The sequence below is a fragment of the Staurois parvus genome, unplaced genomic scaffold, assembly GCF_062004578.1.
Source record: "Staurois parvus isolate SC_StPar_1 unplaced genomic scaffold, SC_StPar_1.0 ptg000013l, whole genome shotgun sequence".
NCBI classification, from domain to species: domain Eukaryota; kingdom Metazoa; phylum Chordata; class Amphibia; order Anura; family Ranidae; genus Staurois; species Staurois parvus.
Genome location: NW_028317809.1, coordinates 10196039 through 10212800, shown reverse-complemented (window position 1 = coordinate 10212800; position 16762 = coordinate 10196039). Strand labels below are relative to the sequence as shown.

Sequence of the window (16762 nt, the reverse complement as noted above, 5' to 3'; positions counted from 1 at the left end):
CCCCTACAGACTGGAGGGAGAAAAATGACAGAATCCTCTCCCCAACAGAAGTCAGCTACTTTTCTTGTGACAAGAGTGAATTGCTGCTGTCAGTGAGCAGCGGCACAAGCAGCTAAGTCGCCATCGTCCTCCAACACTCCCACACCCAGGGCAGGTGTCCACTTGGCATCTTCCTCCTCCCGACCCTGAATATATGTATGTGCTATACCTGTGGGATCCCGGTTTGATTGCCACTAGCTTCTGGGTCCCATGCTGGACGGCTGCTCTGCTGCTTAGTGAACACAAGAAGTTACTCACTTGGCATGGGGTCTATTCAGGGAACTCTTCGCATTTTCTTGACTAATGCAATGTATTCTCTGATTGGACAAGGTGGAGAGGCAGTGTAGTGATGTCATGACTCCAAATAATTCAATTAGAGATCACTTTGGGGGGGATTTTGTCAGGGGCCGCCGCAGCTTGTGGCTCGCCGCAGGTGCAGTGTGCTGGCTCGCGCTGGTGTGCGGGCACTAGGTCCTGGCCGGCCGTGGCGGAGATGGAACTCGCGCATGCGCACTCGGGTCCGCAGGTGCGCACCTGGCACCAATGACAGCGCAGGGCACTGTATTTAAATCCGCCCTGCACTGACACTGATTGCCGTTTGGTCTATCCTGTGTTCCTGCTCCTGTACTCCTTGCTATTTGATCATTGCTGACCTGGATTGTCCCTGACTGTGCTGTATTCTCCTGCTTTGACCCCTGGCTTGCCTGACCTCTCTCTTGGATGCCCCCCATTGGATCTGATCTTCTGTTACTGACCCGGCGTGTGACCCGACTATTCTCTGCCCGCTGCCTTGTACCTCGCTGCTCCCATGGTTACTGACTCAGCCTGTCTGACCACGCTTCTGCTCATCCATCCATCCATCCTGCTTGGGCCCATATGTCTCTTCACATCAGGCTCTCATCTTGCAGATACCTCTGGCGGACCCCTCTACCACAGGTGGGTGTACTCAGGGGCCGCGACCTGGTCTCGGGCTGCTCCAAGTCCATCCCCACCATCAGGGGCCCTGGTGAACAAGCAGACTGGGACTTAGACTCCACGCTCTGGGAAATCCTATCCTGTGGGTTCCTAGAGGTCCCGCCAGGTGGTTCATTACAGATTTACTAAAACTTGATCACTCAGAATCTGCTGATGGTAGCCAATAAGCTTCTAACCTCAGTTTGTTCATTTAAGCTTTGACAATGAAACCTAGAAGCTGACTGGTTTCTGTGCAGAGCTGCTCCACCATCCAATTTTAGTAAATCTCCCCCTTTGCATTAATTGATAAAATGAAATGTGTTTATAGTAGTACTACTACAGCGATTTCCAGCTTCCACGGGGATCGCACAGGCATGGCACATACATACTTCCCTTGGCCCAAGCTGGTCCAATGTAACTATGCAAAAATATCCATATCTAAATATCAGCTTTAATTTTGGCAAAAAATTGTTCCCCATCCCCTTCATAACCAAAGAGAACTAAGTAGGATTTTTTAGTGCTGGAGTTTCCAGAAAAGAGCATCTGAAAATGTAAGCTGCAAAATATTTTTTAAAGGTATACTATGTGAATGAGAACGTGACTTTTTGGGGATGGAGGAATACCCATATTTATGCGGGTAGAAATGTGAGAGGTATTTTTGTCGATATGTGGAATATGGGGCCTGTCCATTAGTGGTGTATTTATATCCATGTGGATGGCTGTACCAGCATTACATATCATAGACAGATGATTTCCAGTAAGGTAGTGTATTACGTCAGTGAAAGAGGACTAGCATACTATCCTTAAAACAGAGCTCCACCCAAAAGGATAAGTTCCGCATTAAGGACTGCTCCCCTGCTCCCCATTAAGGATTGGCACCTTTGGGGAGCAGGTACTTGAATTTGACAGGTACACGCTCCCACTTCCGGTCCGATCGCCTAGGCCTCCCGGTCCTCCCTCCCTGTAGTCTTTTGGGACACGTGACAGGTTCCAGAAGACTACAGAACCATTCATGAAGCGCAGCACTACTCGCACATGCGCAGCGGTTACCGCAAGCTATCACAGCCAGGTGCCCATACTGAAGATGCCAGCCTCCTGGAATACAGGACGGCCGGTGAAACGAGCTGTGGGGGACACACCGCGGGACCGAGGGGCAGGTAAGTGGCTGTTTTTTAACAGTCAGCAGCTACAGTTTTTGTAGCTGCTGACTTTTATTTTTTGATCGGTTGCATGGAACTCCGCTTTAAATACACCTAAGACATAAGACATGCCCACATAGATATGGATTTCTCTCTAAGTATGTAAACTGACATTTATTTTGTTTTCTCACTCTGTAGGCATTTACAATTCCTTCTTTCAGCATTACTTTTTAATTATTTAATCAAAGTTATATTTTAGTCAGGTGGCTTTTGTGGTGCGGAGGGACACGCACCCCCGTTAAGTTTTATTTGTGAATGAGAACATGTAAAAAATATAAAGAAGGTGTTATCCCAATTTGGCTGCAAAAAGTGGACATACACTTTAACGCCGTGCGTATTGATAAAATAATGCCAATTTTACATACACTATAATGTAAACGCTGGCAATCGCTAACTTTTACGAGCCAAAGCTAAGTGATACAGCGTCTGTAATAAACTAAAAAACAGGCATTATTTGTCACAAATCTTTAGCTGTCTTGCAGTGCCGCTTATACAGTAACTGTGACAAAGCCATTATCCACCTTATTAATGCACCCACACGGTTGCAGCAGTAGCTGTGCATTCTACATCCCTCCAGTCAAAGAGTTTGAAGCAGTCTTGTTGCCTGTCGGAGGTGTCTTCACTGGGAGCTGCAGTGTTGTCCCTCTCTTTACCCCCTCTGCGGGCCCTTTTCTCTTTTACTATGGTAATAGTGACATTCAGCTGGAAAGGCTAGGAACAGACATCAAAAGCCTAGACAGTGCTAGTGATTTCTCCTTTTTTTTTTTTTTTTTAAGTCCCCTTGTGTCTACCCAGCAAAGCTCACAATGCTGGACCTGAGACGCCGCATGGAGCTGCACCTTACTTGTCCTACTGTGGGCTGGGTGGCATAAGCGGAATTTGTGCGCTTGCCTTGATGCTGAGAACATCTTCCCGGAGATCTCTGGATCATAAACATCTGGACAGAATTTTACTGCAATATCTGCAGCTCCTAGACATTACCATTCGACACTGCTTGTATATGGCAAAGTTTTTCGCAGAGCTTCTGGGCTGCACATTGCGAGACAAGGGTGCGTCTCCTACGTTTGAGGTGAGTGCCAAAGACGAAGAGGGTGGCAGACTGCGACCATGTGTTGTGTGTGTGTGTCTACGAGGGTGGGATGCTGCATTGCTGGACAGCTCACCTTGCATGCTGCTTGCTCTTTATCCTCAGAGGGATGCTGCAGACAACTTTCACAGCTTCAGTGTGTAAAACGCTGAAAGACATAAACAAGGCAGATTATGCTGACATTCCAGCCTGAAAGGATGTCATTTTTAAGGTTCAAAATACCTAGTATCTCACACATAGTACAACATGCCTTGATGCTGATAGTATATATACATGTATAGGAGACTGCAGATTGAAAAAAGGCAGTACTGGGGCAATCGCTTTTTAATGTCTGCTCATGCTGTTACAGCAAAATGATGTGGTTTGTGTACAAATCCAATTTTATTTAAATGAGGCTAGCTGTGGCTTCAGCTGTATGACAAAGCACTATGTCACTGTAACATCCACAGCAACTAACTGAAAAGTGCTAGCTTCTGGAGCTTTGGGGGTACAGGGTTACATTGCAGATGTTGTTTCTGTTTTCTGCACATGGCTGAAAATTTGACGTGGGTTGGGATGTTGTCACCAATCGGATGAACCTTAAAGGGACCATATCTCCAACCCATACAATATGTTACAATAAAGTAAATGTATTTATTTAAAGACGGAATGTATAGTATGTTATGAGGAAGGCTCTGTGAGCTGAAACGCGTTAGCACCTTGGATTCTGTACTTATCTAGCCGATAAAGAACTTCCCCCCGTATTTATTTAAAGACACTTGATGTAAAAGATATCGTATCATCATAATTTTGTGCTAATTTAAATGACACTTAATTGATGGTTGGATTTGTATTGCTTGTTTTTTGGGTGCAGTAAAATTAAGGGGGTAGCTTTTGTCAATAAATTAACATTTACAGACCTAGTGTGCAAAAACATCTCCATGATGTTCATTAATAATATACGTTACTGCACACACCACTCCTTTCTGTCTAGCTATCAAAGGAATCCCCTATGAAGTCACTGGAGCAGACACGCGCTTCTGATAAAGTAGTGAGGGGATCTGATCACTAGAACAAACTTAGGTTTTTTGATCTTTCCTTATGGCACTACATAGTTGATAAAATATAAATTTAGTTTTTTTTTTTTTTTTAAATTAATTTGGATAGATTGGGAAAGGGTTAGAATTTATGTCAAGTTTGTATTGCTTAAAATATTAGTTGTGCATATGGGAGTTTTTAGCACTTAAAGGAGACCTTCACCCAGTTTTCCAACTTTACATACAGAATTATTGTTACTCCTGAACCCCTTTCACACAATCACAGGTTTACAATTTTTTTGTAACAATTTTTTTTTAATTACTGTCCTGGACTTTCGTAATTCTCTCCTAGGTGAGAATGACATATTCCCAGCCATCCACAGCCTCCTGAGATACATGTTAAACATCTCAGGAGGCTTCAATGCCAGTTTCACCACTCTCCACATGTACAGTGTGTGTCTTTGAGGGGCTGGCTGCTAGGGCCAGGAAGGTACAGCTGGCAACCTGATGATGTCAAAAAGAAGGATGGTGGAGCTGGACCTAGTGTGCAGTGTGGGTCAAAGCAGGACAACCCTGTATTCCTTGGGCGGGTAAGTATGCTATGTCAACTCAACCCAGTGGCAAGGTAAGAAGAGTTAAGAGAAAAATTAACCCCAGGAATGAGGTGAGAAGATGAAGTCTAAAAATTGCCAACTTAAATCTTAAACCATAAGTCTTTAGGGGTGTAAATCTTGAAAATCAGTTGGATATTTTCAAGACCAATAGGCAAGTGATTGTCAAAGGGCATGGGGAGCTTGGTACTGCCATGGTGAACATGTACCAATGGGAAAAAAATATTGTAAAAAATGTCATACAGTGAGGACAATGCTCCCTTTTTATGTAACTTTGTGGGTGAAATGGCTAAAACACTATTTTAGTTACATGCTTGTGAGCTGCTTTTAAGCTGTATGTGGAGTGACATAGCAGTATGAGTCTCACAGACAGCGTCAGTGACACTGAATTCTGGCAATACATATTTTGCTTGTTTTATACATTTTGTTAGTTTTACATGATTGCTTGGTTTACAACAGCAGTAGCAGCTCAATCTGGTTTCAACTTTAAAAAAAGGCTTTTTAAAGGGTAACTCCACTTTCATTCGAAAAATAATTCTCAAATAAAAAATAATAATATAGCATATAGAATTGAGACACGAGCCATATTGTAATAAAATATTATTAAAAATTATCTTTCCTTTTCAGTCTGCAGCACTGTAATTTCTGCAAAATGCAATGCAACATGGCAACCTGGAGGTGTTCTTTAACCACTTGCCTAATGGGCACGTATAGCCCCTTCCTGCACAGGCCAATTTTCAGCTTTTGGCGCTGTTGCACTTTAAATGACAATTCTGCGGTCATGCAACACTGTACCCATATGAAATTTTTATATTTTTTTCACACAAATAGAGCTTTCTTTTGGTGGTATTTAATCACCGCTGGGTATTTTATTTTTTGCGCTATAAACAAAAAAAAGAGCAAAACATTTAAAGAAAAAGTTGTTCTTTGTTTCTATTATAAAATTTTTCAAACAGGTAATTTTTCTACTTCATTTATGTGCGTTGATGAGGCTGCACTGATGGGCATGGATAGGCAGCACTGATGGGCACTGATAGGCAGCACTGATGGGCATTGATAGGCGGCACTGATGAGTTGCCACGGATAGGCAGCACTGATGCACACTGATAGATGGCACTGATAGGTGGCACTGATGAGTTGACACTGATAAGGTGGCACTGATGATGCTGCACTGATATACAACAATGATGGGCACTGATAGGCGGCACTAATGGGCAGCACTGATGGGTGGCACTGCCTGTCGACACTGCTGGGCACTGACTGGTGGCACAGCTGGGCACTGATAGGCAGCATTGATGGGCAGCACTGATAGGGGCACTGATGGGGGTCACTGATGGGTGGCACTACTGGGCACATGTGGGTGGCACTACTAGGCACTGATGGGCACAGGTGGGTGGCACTGCTGGGCACAGGTGGGTGGCGCTGCTGGGCACTTGTGGGGCGGCACTGCTGGGCACTGATCATCAGTGCCCTGATGATCGGTGCCGATCCGTCCTCTGACAATTGCTGGTTATCGGCAGTACTTTCCTCACGCTGTCACAGCGTGAGGAAAGTGCAGCCGATAACCGGCAACTGCATTTGCTGGTGATCTGGTGTGTCATTGGACACAGCTGATCATGTAGTAAAAGCCTCTGTGATTGGCCTTTTACCACATCATGTGATCAACTGTGTCTGTAGGACACAGCAATCACGTAGATTGCTGGGTGCCTGCCACCGGGAGCGTGTGGGAGGGCACATTCTGGGAGGACGTCATGTGACGCCCTCCCAGGACTGGACAGCCACTCTGTAGCCTTCATTCAGCTATAGCGTGGTTGCCAAGTGGTTAAACAGACTGTGTTTGGAACACTCCCCAGAAATGTAATTTCCTACTTGTGTGATTGGCTCACTGATTTTCCCAGAAGTCTACACTATTATTATTATTAGGAGGGCCCTGCTCCTTGGAGTTTACAATCTATGAGGGAGTGGCTAGTTGTACAAAAGGTAGTAACTGTGGAGGATGGACTGGTAGGAAGAGTAGAAGATTCCATTATTAGTTGAGGGCAGGATAGGCTTCCCTGAAGAGATAGGTTTTCAGAGATCGCCTAAAAGTGAGCAGAGTAGGCGATAGTCTGATAAATTGAGGTAGAGAGTTCCAGAGGATGGAGGAAGCTCTGGAGAAGTCCTGGAGATGAACATGGGAGGAGGAGACAAGGGAACTAGAGAGTAGGAGGTCTTGCGAGGAGCGGAGAGTATGATTTGGGTGATATTTAGAGACAAGATCGGTGATGTAATTTGGGGCAGAGTTATAAATGGCTTTATATGTTATTGTTAATGTTTTGAATTTTATCCGTTGGGCAATGGGAAGCCAGTGGAGGGATTGGCAGAGAGGGGTGGCAGATACAGAGTGGTTAGTAAGGTGGTTGAGTCTGGCAGCAGCATTCATGATAGACTGAAGAGGGGATAGCCTACGATGAGGTAGGCCAATGAGTAGGGAGTTACACTAAGACACAAGTCAGATTTTAGGCAGTTTCTGCAACAAAAAAATGAATTTTTGGTGAGATACTTCCAAAGGATTGTTCACATCTAAAGGGATTCAGACTTGCCACTTTCCTCATTAGAATCCAAGTATGCAATTCCATATTTGGGTGGAACTTTTCAGGCCTTCTACATATACACATACACTCACCAGCCACTTTTTAGGTACACCTTGCTAGTACCAGGTTGGATTTCCTTTTGCCTTCAGAACTGCCTTAATTATTCATGGCATAGATTAAACAAGGTGTTGTAAACATTACTCAGAAATTTTGGTCCATATTGACATGAGTTACTGTTGCTTTTCTATCATCTCGAACCAGTCTGTCCATTCTCCTCTGACCTCTGACATCAAAAGGAATTTTAGTCCACACAACTGCCATTCACTGGATATTTTCTCTTTTTTGGACCATTCTCTGTAAATCCTAAAGATGGTTGTGCGTGAAAATCCCAGCAGATTAGCAGTTTTTGAAATATTCAGACCAGCCCATCTGGCACCAACAACCATGCCATGTTCAAAGTCACTTAAATCCCCTTTCTTCCCCATACTGTTGCTCGGTTTCAACAGCAGGTCATCTTCACCACATCTAGATGCCTAAATGCTTTGAGTTGCTGCCATGTGATTGGCTGATTAGCATTTTGTGTTACCGAGCAATTGAACAGGTGTAAGTATCAAAAGATGTGAAAAAAACACAATAATAGCGCTCACAATGTACAACCAAAAAAATAAATTAAATTAAATAAATAAGTCATAAACCAGCCACCAAATAAAGTGAAATATGTGCAAAACTAAATGATACAACATAAATGATGAAAAAATCAGATGGCTGATCCTCAATAAAGTCCATTAAATAAAGTCCATATACATAGTATATGATCTTCAATCAGTGAAGTTATGGAATCTTTCTTTCAAATCCCCCACCAATGTAAATACTCCAGTGCTAAACACCCCATCAAAGTGCAAACTCACCAGACACTGGTGATAAACCAGCATATCTTTATAATTAATAGATGTGAGAAGAATCTGCAGCATATCATTAGTAATCATCAGATGATCCCAGTGATCTCCATCACAATGAACATGGGTCACATGTGAACAAAATAGAAAGCACTCTCCATAGCGTAATGCTGTTTCAGAAATTTTATTCCAAACAATTTCCCCATAAAAACTTCACTCACATTGTGTAAGTACAAAAAAAGCCTTGTGGGAGGGGCGAAACGCATTGACGCACTTCCGGTCTGCTGTCCTTACGATCTACATCACTTCCGGTGAGTAGAACGCACGCAGCGGCGCTGCGTTCCAGGGGCCATCTTGTGGATGAGGTATAGTCTTGCTGTCATCTGTTGCTTACTGGGGATTTCTAATCTGAGTATCCTGAGGTCTTTGGAAAATATGATGTCTATGGAGGCAATAAAAACATGCTATTTTTTATCTTACCTAATGTGAGTGGCCTGGTGTTTGTGAATATACGCTAACCGGGTGTTGCAGTATTACGCTGTATGTTTGTTTTTGTTTTGTTTTTCCTGCATTATCTTGAGTTTTTCTGGCAAGAGGAGTCTGATGGTGGTGGAAGCTGGAGGAAAATAATTCTGGGGTGAAAGTTGGAGGTCTGGATATAAAGGGCCTAGGAGCCCTAAAAATTACCTAAAAGGCGTCTATCTCACCAGTATCTGGTGAGTGCGGTATATTTTTGTTTTGATCACTCTTCTTGGTGGAAGCACATCTTTATGGAGAAAGGACTTTTCTTGTTGTTTTTCCTCTATTATAGTGTGCACTTGTGATCAATAATATTTTTTCACATACATTTTTTAATTTTTTAATTTATGCTGGAGTGGGACTATGATTATTATCATATAATTATATATTTTTCTATATGGTGAATAGGTACAATGTAAATTATTTGCGCTGTTTTTTTATATTTAAAAAAAAAAGCCTTTTTTTATTTAAATTCTTTCAGCCTGCAGCACTTAGTACACCGCTTCCTACACACACAGTGGCATCTCACCAGCCTGCAACAGATGACGCGGTTTTGGTCACTTACGGGTGTCACCCTCGGACGAAGTCGTGTGACGAAACACGTTAGGGCGTGATTCAGCAGTGACGCCATCACGTATGCCGTATCACGTGTCCAGACTACGTGACCGCAACCGCGTCATCTGTTGCAGGCTGGTGAGACGCCACTGTGTGTGTAGGAAGCGGTGTACTAAGCGCTGCAGGCTGAAAGATTTTAAATACAAAAGGCTTTTTTTGTACTTACACAATGTGAGTGCGGTTTTTATGGGGGAATTGTTTGGAATACAATTTCTGAAATGGTATGACGCTATAGAGAGTGTTTTCTATTTTGTTCACATGTGACCCATGTTCATTGTGATGGCGATTACTGGGATCATCTGATGATTACTAATGATATGCTGCAGATTCTTCTCACATCTATTGATTATAAAGATATGCTTGTTTATCACCAGTATCTGGTGAGTTTGCACTTTGATGGGGTGTTGAGCACTGTATTTACGTTGGTGGAGGATTTGAAAGAAAGATTCCATAACTTCATTGATTGAAGATCATATAATATGTATATGGACTTTATTTAATGGACTTTATTGAGGATCAGTTTTCTGATTTTTTCATCATTTATATTGTATTATTTAGTTTTGCAGATATTTCACTTTATTTGGTGACTGGTTTATGATTTATTTATTTATTTAATTTAATTTATTTAATTAGTTTTTTTGGTTGTAATTTGTGAGCGCTATTATTGTGTTTTTTTTTTCACATCTTTTGATACTTGTTCTGTTATAGCTGTTTAATAGCAGCTCCAATTGAATCAACTATTCCCAGGACTGTATTCATGAGGCGCGATGATATAGACTTTGGAATATATTGATTTATATTGATATGATTTTCCTGGGTTTATAGAAATAATTTTTTAATTGAACAGGTGTACCTGATAAAGTGGCTGGTAAGTGTATATAAGTCTATAATGTATTTTTGTAAACATATAAAATACACAATAAAAAGCAAGGCAATACTTAAGGCCACAAAAGTGATAAAGACATATTGGGTATAATTCACTTTTCTCCTAACGAGTTTTGAACAAGCTTAGTGTCTTCCTCAGGGACAAGAATCTGCAAGAGACCAAAGGGATTACAATACATATGTGGTCAAGATCATTGCTGTGTTAAAAACTGACTGGCAAACCCCCAGGTATACCCAAAGAGAGTACTGTTCTCAGCAGGACTCAAGGCGCCAACTCTTCTATATAATATAATATATCTATACATTACTTGGGATAATGTATAAAACAATAGAAAGATCAATTGTTTTGCAGTGGTAGTTTTGTTTTTTAAATGTACCATTTGAAGATTATTTGCTGTTTTAAAAGATCTGCTCCCCGCTGAACTGTATCTCTTTGTTTTTTGTTTTTTTTTTGCATTTGTACATGTCTCATGTGCTTCTACCCACTTAGCCATGCCCTTTTTTAACAAAAGCTTGCAAATTGGCCTTAAAAAGGCCAGAAAACATTACAAGATTTGACTTATAGACTTCAATGGGGTTCTGGCACTTTGTTCAGTGTTCAAAAATGTTGGGTTTGGCAAAATTCCAGTTCACTCATCCCTACTGGAGAGTATGTAGGCAGGCTATACCTGTAAGAGGTATAGACGAGGTCCTTTTTTTGATGAAATTTAAATTAGAGTGTATTATTTTAGAGACAATAGCCAAATATATGTACAGTGTCTGGAAAGAATGTAAGCAGCTTGATTAGGCCTCAATGTAAAGTAGAGGGATGAGGCAGTTTTATCATGAAGTAAAAGTTGGAGTCTGTTATTTCAGACACAATAGATATACCTACTGTATATCTGGATAGTATGTAAGCAGTTTGATCAGTCTGCAATTTAAGAAGGAGAGAAAGGACCTTTTTATCATAAAAAAAAAATCATAAGTGTATTATTTTGAGACAATAGCCAGAAATATTGTACATTCACTGTACAGCCTGTAAGCAATGTTCATTACGGCCCAATTTAAGAGAGAGATACAAGGTAGGCTTTATGAAAAAACAAAAATGAGAATGAATTATTTCAGAGACCATGGCTAGAAATATTGTAAGTATTTAAGCAACTTGATTGGGCTGCGATGTAAGAGGGAGAGTTGAGGCAGGTTTTTTCATGTAATTAAAATTGGAGTGTAATATATCAAAGACACCATCCAGATTATTGTACAGTCGCTGCACAGTACGTAAACAGCTTGATCAGTCCACAATATAAGAGGAAGAGCCAAGGCATTTTGTTATCATGAAATAAAAGAGGGTGTTATTTCAGACGCACCATCCAGAAGTATTGTACATTATGTATTCAGCCAACTGAGAAGAGACGAGGCAGTTTTTTATGAGGAAATAAACGGAACATGCTTTACCTGTCAGCAAACATTTAAAACCTTTCAACTGCAGAAATATTATGTGTGGCATCTTTACAGTGCTGGGGTACTGAAAAAAGTCAGAAGTGACGGGATCTGGTAATGGTGGCAGGCCAGCAGAGGTTGCAGGAGCTAGTAATGGAGCTGTCCAGAAAAGGAGGATGGAGTTGGTATGGTGGCAGTCCAGAGAGGGTGCAGGAGTTGAAAATGGTGGCAAATCAGAACAGGTGTCAAGAACTGGTATGGGTGGCAGGCAAGCAGCAGTGGCAAGAACTGGTAATGGTGTAAGGCACTATTTTTTTTAGGGGGGCCAGATTACAGGCAAACAGTTAGAAGTTAGTAATATTTGCTGCTAATCCAGGACTGGTTAGTTTTTATAAAAGTGAGCCTGTCCACTGTGTAAGGGAACAGATAGATTTGGCTCTGAGATTGTCCACATCAGCCCTGGATTCCAAGTAGTCTGCAATTATATGGTTTAGGTGATGCCTGCAGTTGGGCCTGTGGTTGGAAAAACAACATAAAAGCAGTGCTGAGGCAGCCACCGCCACTGCTGCTCCTTACATCAGGTTGTTCTAGAGAACCTCTTCTACATGGCCTGTTATTTAATTACTCAGTTAGTAATATGAGATCTGCCATTTTATCCCTGTATCAGGGATCCAAAAGGGTGAACTCCTAGAAATGGTCCCTCTTCTTCATGGCCCAAATCCTGTTGGATTCAGGCAGGTATTTCAGCATTAATGAGCTCATTATCTGCTAATTTCCTGCAGCAGAAGACCCCAAGTCCTTGGTTTTATTGAGGACAAAAGTGTCCTCAATGATCCTACCCCACGGATGTAAAACTCTGGGTTTGGGAGGGGTGGACTGCCCTCCTGGAAGCCTGCCCCATTTACCTTCTCCTCATACTTCTCTCTCTCTCTCTCTCTCTCTCTCCCTCCTCTCTCTCTTTTTTTTTTAATCATCTGCCTCATAGGGATGAAAACAGTAGGGAAAGGATCCTACTGGAGCTGGAAGTGCTCCTCTTTCACCTAGTTTTGTGCCACCAGTGTTAATACCATGCAGTGTGTGCTCCAGCAGGAACACCAGAGGGATCATATCGCTAATCCTCACCTCAGCTGGCTCACAATTCTTTGACCTGTGACAAAATGTTGCATATGTCCTACTGTAGAGAAAATGTTAATTTAGAAACTTGCTGCCAGTTTGTCTTCCATCTGTCATAGTCTGCTGAATTCATCTTGTCCTCTTGTCGTCTATGCTTTATCTGTCCAGTCCCACTACCTGCCCTGACCCACTATTACCTTTTGTATTTTCACTTTTGCAGTCAAATTTGAAAACCTACACTATGTTTTTATTATATGATCCTATTCACACACATATATAAATATATATATACTATACATGTACTATTTTGTATAAAATCAAGCACCTAGGCATACAGACTGCTTCTACAAACATTTGTGAAAGAATGGGTCACTCTTAGGAGTTCAGTCAATTCAAGCATAGTACCGTGATAGGTTGCCATCTGTGCAATAAGTCCATCTGTGAAATTTCCTTGCTACTAAGTATTCCATGGTCAACTTTTAGTGGTATTATAACAAAGTGGAAGCAACTGGGAACAACAGCAACTCAGGCATGAAGTGGTAGGCCATGTAAAATGACAGAGCGGGGTCAGCGCATGCTGAAGCGCACAGTGCACATAAGTCACCAACTGTCTGCAGAGTCAATAGCTAAAGACCTCCAATCTTCCTGTGGCCTCCAGATTAACACAACAACAGTGCATAGAGAGCTTCATGGAATGGGTTTCCATGACCGAGCAGCTGCATCCAAGCCTTACATCACCAAGTGCAATGCAAAGCGTCGGATGCAGTGGTGTAAAGCACACACCACAAGACTTTAGAGCAGTGGAGACATGTTCTCTGCAGTGATAAATCATGCTTCTCTGTCTGGCAATTTGATGGCCGTGTCTGGGTTTGGTGGTTACCAGGAGAACGGTACTTACTTGACTGCATTGGCCAAGTGTAAAGTTTTGTGATGATGGGATTATGGTGTGGGGTTGTTTTTCAGGGGTTGGGTTTGGCCCCTTAGTTCCAGTGAAGGGAACTCTTAAAGCATTAGCATACCAAGCCATTTTCATGCTCCCAACTTTGTGGGAATAGTTTGGGGATGTCCCCTTCCTGTTCCAACTTGACTGCACACCAGTGCACAAAGCAAGGTCCAAAAAAACATGGATGAGTGAGTTTGGGGTGGAGGAACTTGAATGGCCTGCACAGAGTCCTGACCTCAACTCAACAAAACACCTTTGGAATGAATTAGAGTGGAGACTGTGAGCCAGGCCTTCTCATCCGACATCAGTGCCTGACCTCACAAATGCACTTCTGGAAGAATGGTCAAACATTCCCATAGACACACTGCTAAACCTTGTGGACAGCCTTTCCAGAAGAGGTAAAGCTGTTATAGCTGCAAAGGGTGGGCCAACTCAGTGTTGAACCCTATGGACTAAGACTCAGATGCCATTAAAGTTCATGTGCGTGTAAAGGCAGGTGTCCCAATACCTTTGGCAATATAGTGTATATCTTGGGTTTATCTACCAACACACATCCTTTTTTAAATACAGATTAGGTAGGATAGGTAGGAGGAGGGGGGAGAGAACATTTTTTTTGTAAATAGTTAGAATTTGAGGATTCCACTCTGTGCTTTGGAGCTAGTTTATACATAGGACATTACAGGCAACTTGCAAACTATTCTGAACAATTTTAAAGTGTAATAAGGGGACCAACTTAAGGGCAATCTATGTGCATTATCATACAATGTACTGTTCTGGCCTTCAGATCTTTAACTTTTTGTTAGGAAACACAGTTTGCAAATTTAAATACATAAGTGGTCCATATAGTGAACTTTATTATAAGCTTACATGTAGATAAAAATTAAGTTTTACTGCTTTACGTTATTAACTTTCAGGTCATTATAGAGCACAAGGGGGCACTTTTTACATCTGGAGGAAAATAGTTTTATCCTCCACACATGGAAAGGCTTCTTTACTGTAAGAGCTGTGAAAATGTGGGATATACTCCTTCAAGAACTAGTTCTGGCCAGCTCAGTAGATTGTTTTAAAAAATGCTGGATGAATTCCTGTCAGGGCAGGGGCCGAGGAATGGACAGGCAGGCCTAACAATGTAACGCACTAGCTGACGACAACCACCACCCACAGACCGAAGTCCCTCAGGGCGCGGAGTCTAAGTCCCAGGCTGCCCTTCACCAGGGCCCCTGATGGTGGGGATGGACTTGACGCAGCCAGGAACCAGGTCGCGGCCCCCGAGACACCTCAGCTGCAGTAATGGCCGCCGCCAATGGCGTGTAGCTGGTGGAAGAGACAAAAGAGTAGTCAGACAAGCCGGGTCAACAACAAGAGGACAAAACAGTACAGGACAGCAGACGAGAATCACAGGTCACGAGCCGGGTTCAGCAACAGAGGGTCAGATCAAAGGAGAATACAAAGAATAGTCGAGTCACAAGCCGAATCAGATACCAGGAGAGTCACGAGAGTCAGAACAGAGTAATAGCAACACAAAGACACAAGACACAAGTGCAAAGAGCATGTGCGGGCCACAGGCTTATATGTCATCAGCCACACCCCTCTGGGGGATGGACCACAGAGACCTGAAGGCATAAAAGGATTCCCACCATGCACAGCAGAATCCAAGATGGACGCCAGCACATGGAGTAACATAACCTCAGGGAAAAGGTAGGACCTTGACAGTACCTCCTCCTCAAGGGCCCCTCCCCCTCCGCGGCTCAACAAAAGGTTTCTGAGGAAAGCGGGTATGAAAAGCGCGGAGGAGGGCAGGAGCATGGACATCCGCGGAAGGAACCCAGGAACGCTCCTCGGGACCATAACTGCGCCAATGAACCAGGAACTGTAAACGACCGCGCACCAATCGAGAGTCCAGGATCCGGCTCACCTCATACTCCTCATGACCGTCAACCCGGACAGGACGGGGCCGAGGCAGAGAGGTAGTGAAGCGATTGCAGATCAGAGGTTTCAACAGGGAAACATGAAAGACATTGGAGATCCGCATCCCAGACGGAAGGGCAAGGGCATAGGCCACCGGATTCACTTTGCGGAGAATGCAGAAAGGACCGACAAAACAGGGAGCTAGTTTGGGTGTGGGCACCCGAAGATTGAGGTTGCGAGTAGACAACCACACCCGATCGCCGACCTGGTATGAAGGAGCGGGCAACCGTCTGCGATCAGCCTGGAACTTCTGGCGCTGAGCTGAGTCCCTCAAGGCCCTCTGGATCTGCCCCCATGAAGAACGCAGGGCAGCAAGATGGTTCTCCACAGCCGGAATGTCCTGTGGTGAGAACCTCTCAGGTAATACCGCGGGTTGGAACCCATAGTTGGCCATGAAGGGAGACATCCCGGAGGAGGAGTTGACCGCCGAGTTCCTGGCAAACTCTGCCCAAGGCAGGAGATCGGCCCAATCGTCCTGATGGTCTGAAATATAACACCGAAGGAATTGTTCTAAGGCCTGATTGGAACGCTCCGCAGCCCCATTGGATTGCGGGTGGTAGGCTGAAGAAAAGGAGAGACTAATACCCAACTGGGAGCAGAAGGCGCGCCAGAATCTGGACACGAACTGACTCCCGCTGTCCGAGACAATCACCTTAGGCAACCCATGCAGGCGAAAAAACTCCCTGGAAAAGAGCGTGGCCAGTTCTTGCGCTGTGGGTAATTTCCTGAGTGGAATGCAATGGCACATCTTTGAAAACCGATCGACGATCATGAGGATGACCGTATGACCCCGAGACACCGGGAGGTCTACAATAAAGTCCATACCTAGATGTGACCAAGGACGCTCCCCATTGGGAATGGGTTGCAGAAGACCCAAAGGGAGATGCCGTGGAGACTTATTCTGGGCACAGATCGAACATGCCGC

At 43.4% G+C, this 16762-nt stretch overlaps 1 protein-coding gene across 2 annotated transcripts in view; it reads left to right on the top strand.

The window, feature by feature from the left end:
• Positions 1 to 2771: 2771 nt before the first annotated feature.
• Positions 2772 to 16762, top strand: part of RASGEF1B (RasGEF domain family member 1B) — a 512404-nt gene continuing 498413 nt past the window's right edge. The window contains exon 1 of one of the 2 annotated variants that reach the window (XM_089675523.1): positions 2772 to 3261. In XM_089675523.1, coding sequence (XP_089531649.1) covers positions 3088 to 3261 — 174 coding nt within the window. In that variant the 5' untranslated portion in view covers positions 2772 to 3087. The remainder of the gene's footprint in view (positions 3262 to 16762) is intronic. The other variant, XM_089675532.1, reaches the window with a different exon arrangement.